The sequence below is a fragment of the Dipodomys ordii genome, unplaced genomic scaffold, assembly GCF_000151885.1.
Source record: "Dipodomys ordii isolate 6190 unplaced genomic scaffold, Dord_2.0 Scaffold81, whole genome shotgun sequence".
Taxonomy (NCBI): domain Eukaryota; kingdom Metazoa; phylum Chordata; class Mammalia; order Rodentia; family Heteromyidae; genus Dipodomys; species Dipodomys ordii.
This window is the reverse complement of record NW_012267297.1, coordinates 3,148,641-3,154,382: the sequence shown is the minus strand read 5'-3', so window position 1 is coordinate 3,154,382 and position 5,742 is coordinate 3,148,641. Positions and strand designations below refer to the sequence as shown.

General features: G+C 48.8%; 1 protein-coding gene across 1 annotated transcript in view; it reads right to left on the bottom strand.

Moving 5' to 3' along the window:
* Nucleotides 1-5,742, bottom strand: part of LOC105992235 (solute carrier organic anion transporter family member 1B2-like) — a 34,036-nt gene that overhangs the window by 24,848 nt on the left and 3,446 nt on the right. Inside the window, exon 2 of the mRNA XM_013025057.1 lies at nucleotides 687-864. Within this exon, the coding sequence (XP_012880511.1) occupies nucleotides 687-864 (178 nt within the window). The remainder of the gene's footprint in view (nucleotides 1-686; nucleotides 865-5,742) is intronic.

Sequence of the window (5,742 nt, the reverse complement as noted above, 5' to 3'; positions counted from 1 at the left end):
AGGAAGGAAGGAAGGGAGGGAGGGAGGGAGGGAGGGAGGGAGGGAGGGAAGAAGAGAGGGAGGGAGGAAGGTAGGAAGGAAGGAAGGGAAGGAGGGAGGGAGGAAGGAAGAAACAAAGGAAGGAAGAAAGGAAGGATTACTTAATCTCCAGAGAGTAAACGAATCTCACTTAGATTGCTCCAAAGTTGGTCCTTTGCTCTTCAGAACTGTAAGATTCCTGATTTTTGTTTTGTTTTGTTTTATTCTCAGTATTTTTTGCCACTTTGCCTTTCCTTGATCGAGGAAGGAAGATGAAAAATCTCACGGGTACCAGTTTGAAGGCAATAGGTTTGGGGCAAGATCTGAATCTTTGTTGTTGTTGTTGTCAGTCCTGGATCTCAAACTCAGGGCCTGGATGCTGTTCCTGAGCTCTTCTGCTCAAGGCTAACGCTCTACCCCTTGAGCCACAGCTCCACTTCTGACTTTTTCTGTATATGTGGTACTGAGGACTCGAACCCAGGGCTTCATGCATGCTAGGCCAGCACTCTACCACGGAGCCACCTGCCCAGCCCCGGGATCCGAATCTGTCAACATTGTTGTTGGGGGCTGACTTGAGGATTACAGAGCCCTTAGCAGAACCCCTTGGTCTTTCCATGACACCCCAAGTGATCATCATGACCACAAATCCGCCCCCCCCCGGGGCAGGCTAAGAAGCAAGAGAACTACAACAGAAATACAATTACCCCATTCGAATCCTCCGTCGATGAACCCCGAGGTGGAGGAGGAGATTTCGAATCGCTTCTCTATCTGTGTGAGGGTAGCCTTCATAAGAACCCCACCCAGGGCCTTGCAAATATAGGAGAAGGTCAGGGCGGCCAAGAAAATCTAAGGAGAACAAAAAGAAAAAGACCCGGGTAAGGGAAGGACTCTGAACTTCTTCTTTCCTAAACCAGCTTTTAACAATAGCTGTAACAGACACCTCGTGACTCTCTGGACAGCCTCATGATGGACGGGGGAAAGCATTGATTGTTTCTTGTGCTCGCTCTTGTGCGTGCGTGTGTGTGTGTGTGTGTGTGTGTGTGCTTATTTATTATTATCTTTAAGTAGTTGTCCAGAGGAGCTGCCATCGGACGAAGCAGTTGAAGAATACAACGCCTCTTGATCTGTGTCCTTCCTTTCCATCCTCTCCTCCACCCCTTCCTCGTCTGCATGTTGGGGGACCCACACTGCATTCTTGGCTGCCTTCTCCCCCTTTCTTCTCCTCTCCATCCGTCCACCCCTCTCCCCACAGCACCCCACCTCTGCCCAGCCTCCACTTGCTGGGGATTGAGGTTGCTGACCTTTGACTCTGTCTACGGAAGGACTCGATCGAATTTCACGTCATACATTTGCACGCACGTGCACGCCACCCAGAGTCTGGACTTACCACTGGCAGGGTAAATCTAGCTTGCGTGTAGGAGAGGAAACGGGTCTCCTGTCTGTCTCTGGCCCTTTCTGTCTAAAGGGTACAGGAGGGAAAGGCTGAAAGCAGCATCTTGGAACCCCATTATTCAGTGGGCCGTGTTACTCTGCAGATCAGCCACTGACTTAGAGCACGCTGGAAAGGCATCTCGACTGACCATCATGGTGGCCTCTGCATGGGTTTCCCATGACAAAGGCCGGATGAAGGGAAGGACTGCACATCCTCAAAGAAGCCTTTCCTTGAAATCTAGCTGGAAGAGAACCCCAGGGTGGCCAGCCAGACGCAGAGCCCGGGCCCCAGGGGACAGGTGACCGAACTGGGAGAGAGTTGTTCTTTGCCACTTCTCCATTCCCAGTGGACGGCAGGTCTCCCCGCCCTGTTATTAAAATCTGACCCGATGGAAAGACTCACACTTTCATATCCCAGCCCCCCCCAATTCATATGTGGGAGCCCCAATGTTCCCACATCTGGCCCTGGGGATTTGGGAAGAGGTTATACAAACCATACCCCCCAAAAGGAGCCTTGATAATAAAAGAATGGGTTTGCCCCTCTCTCTGTCTGTCTCTGTGTCTGTGTCTCTGTCTCTCTGTTTCTGCCTGTCTCTCTGTCTCTATGTGAAATTGGGCCTTGTTTAGCCCTGGTGGCTCACACCTGTAATCCTAGCTTCTCAGGAGGCTGAGATCTGAGTGGGGATCATGGTGAAGAGCCGACCCAGGTAGGAATGGCTGCGTGACATTCTTAGCCCCATTGAATGATCCAAAAGCCTGGAGGTGGAGCTGTGGCTCAGGTGGTAGAGCGCCCGCCTCGAGCACAGAAGCTCAGGGACCCAAATGCAGCCGTGGTCCTCACTGGACACGAGGTGGAGAATGAAATCTACAACTTGTGGGCGGGGAAGGGTGGTAGAGACCAGGAGAGAGTGAAGGAAGGGGTGTGGGGGGAGAATGGTCCTGCTTTATGAAACAGAAATGACCGTCTCTATATATCCCCTTTATCATAACAATGAAAAAAATTTAAAAAAATAAGGCTTGGGGACAACACCCAGGCCCTGGATGGAAGCCCCAGGCCCTGCCCCCAAACAGAGGAACAAACAAACCTATAAATGCATACACATAACTACTAATAAATAAATACGTAGGCACCCATCTGCAGTACTGAAGAATGACACCAGGGGGCGTATCAGGCCCTCGTCAGGCCCGGATTCCAAGGCAGAGAAAACAGGCAACAGACAGACATGTGTATGCACAAAGTTAAAAAAAAAAAAAAGGCTAGAGAAGGCTCCAGAATCTCCAAGGACACTGAGCAGAGGAAGGTCTTCCTGTGGAAAACTTGATTGCAAAGTCCGCTGATTCTGCCAAGTGCTTCAACCCCCAAATGATGTAACATACAACCAAAATAACACAACAGACAAAGAACAGGGAAGTGTTGGAGGGAACAGGTTTGAATCCCCAGGAACTGGTTCAAAGGACAGAAGAAAACACACAGGTCCAGGCTGGGCAGGTGGCTCAGTGGTAGAGCGCTCGCCTGGCATGCACGGAGCCCTGGGTTCGATTCCTCAGCACCACATCTACAGGAAAAGCCAGAAGCAGTGCTGTGGCTCAAGTGGTAGAGCGCCAGCCTTGAGCAAAAGAAGCTCAGGGACAGCACCCAGGCCCTGAGTTCAAGTCTCAAGACTGGAGAAAAAAGAGGAAAAAAAATACCCCAAAAAAGCATGAAGAAGGGAAAGGAGTCAGAGCCCAAATGCACATGATCTGAGGAGCAGAGGAAAGGAAAAACAGGACCGGGCCCAGAATTTACCAGAAGCAATAGTAGCCCCACATTTGAGGAGAGACATGGACATAAAACTGTGTGAATCTCCACAGAAAGCAGCTCACCCCTTGACCGCTCTTAGTCAAAGACAAAAGAACTCTTCTCGGAATTCTTGGAAGATTATTACCCACCCCATAGCTGGTTTTGTTTTGTTTTTTTTTTCTGTCGATCTTGGGGCTTGAACTCAGGGCCTGGGCACTGTCCCCTGAGCTCTTTCACTCCAGGCTGGTGCTCTACCACTTGAGCCACAGCGCCACTTCTGCTATCTTGCTGTTTCCAAGAGAGACAAGAGTCTCACAGACTTTTTTCTGTCTCACCAGGCTTCAAACCGTGACTCTCAGTATCCAGCCTCCTAAGTAGCTAAAATTAGAGGTACAAGCCGCCAGCATGAGCCCTTAATCCAGAACTTAAATCCAGAGAGAGAATAATATAGAGCCAGGCACTGGTGGCTCCTGACTGTAATCCCAGCCACTCATTCTGGAGACTGAGCTGAGAGACGGAAGGTTCAAAGCCAGCCCAGGAAGGAAAGTCCACAAGACACCAATTAACCACCAAAAAAGGCTGGGGAGGGGAAAGGCTGTTAATTGGTTGCACTGGTTGAACTGACAGAGCATTAGCCTTGAGCACAAAAGTTTAGGGATAGTGTCTAGGCCCTGAGTTCAAGTACCAACACACACATACACACACACACACACACACACATATACACACACACACACCCCATACAAAAGGTAGAAATATGAAGAAAGAAACGAAGAAAGGAAGGAAGGAAACAAGAAAGGCCACTGTCCAATAAAAAAATATTAGAAGGTCAATATTATGAGAATAGAGACAATTTATCTATTTGTTTTGGCTTACTTGTTTTTGTGACAGTCCTGGGGCTTGAACTCAGAGCCTGGGTGCTCACAATCTCTGACCTTTGGTAGTGGGTTCATTGGAGATAAGAGCGTCATGGACTTTCCTGCCCAGGGGTTGGCTTTGAACCTCGATCCTCAGATCTCAGCCTCCTGAGTGGCCGGGATGACAGGCCGGAGCCACCGGTGCCCGGGTGAGCATGGAGATATTTTAATTACGTGATTGCAAAATGTGCACACGTTTCCAATCGTGTGATGGATTTTTAAATGCTTTTGGCAGAAGGAGGTGACTGGCACGCAAACGTGAAGTAAAGGCTGTGTTTCACCTTTAAATGTGTCAAGGTTATTTATTTATTGTGACCAGGGTTTTGGACATCAAAGTCAGGTGACCCTTCCAAGTCACACGGAGGGGTTTGAGTAATTCTGTAAATCGCACTTGATGGGTACAACCGGCACGAATTGTGCAACTGAAATATGGTAGCAGCATCACAAAGCTACAGAGCGAATCAAAGACCAGCCGAGAGGTCGAAAGACAGGGAAAAACAAAACAAAACCCGAAGAAGACACGGAAACAGAAGGCTCTTCTCAGAGAAATGAATCACTGGCAAACAATGGCAGGCCATTCAATGCTCTATTACCCATAACTTTAACATGCGATATAAATAGTTTTGTTAGTACAGCTTTGAGGGTTTTTATAAATAGATGCAGTAATATTTGAGCTGTTGTTTGGAGATCATAAATTTAAAAAGTAATTTTTTTTTTGGCCAGTCGTGGGACTTGAACTCAGGGCCTGGGCACTGTCCCTGAGCGTCTTTGGCTCAAGGCTGGCGCTCTACCCCTTGAGCCACAGTGCCACTTCTGGCTTTCTCTGTGTCTGTGGTACTGAGGAATCGAACCCAGGGCTTTGTGCATGCTAGGTGAGCACTCTACCACTGAGCCACCTGCCCAGCTCTAAACAAGTACCTGAGGGACATCAAAGAGACTAGGGTGAAAGGTTCTTGAGCAAACAAGACTATGTGAAAAATAGAATGAGCTCCAGGGGTGAGCATGAAGATAAAAATATGCCAGAGGTCAGGTGCTGGTGGCTCAAGCCTGTTATCCTAGCTGCTCAGCAGGCTGAGATCTGAGGATCACGGTTCAAAGCCAGCCTGAGCAGGAACATCCCTGAGACTCTGATCTCCAATGAGCCACCAGAAAACCAGAAGTGCTGTGGCTCAAGTGGTAGAGCACCAGCCTTGAGCTGAAGAGCTGAGGGACAGCGCCCAGGCCCTGAGTTCAAGCCCCACCACCTCCACTAACAACAATACTAGAAAAGATGTGGACATGATGAACACCAAGGATGAGTCAGCTTTACAAATTTCTAGGGCGGGGTGGACAGCTGTAAATTGATAACTGATGTTGAAGGGGTGGTTTATAAGAAAATGAAGAGCTGGAGGCATGAATCAGTGGGCAGTGCACTAGCCAGTGAGTGAAAGCATCAGGGATGGAGTTTGAATTCTGATCTCAGATGTAAAAATAGAAAAAAGAAGGAAAAGAAGAAAGGAGCAGGAGAAGGAGGAGAAGGAGAAGGAGAGGAAGAGGGAGGAGGAGATCAAGGAGGAGGAGGAAGAGAAGGAGGAAGAAGAAGGCAAGAAGGAGGAG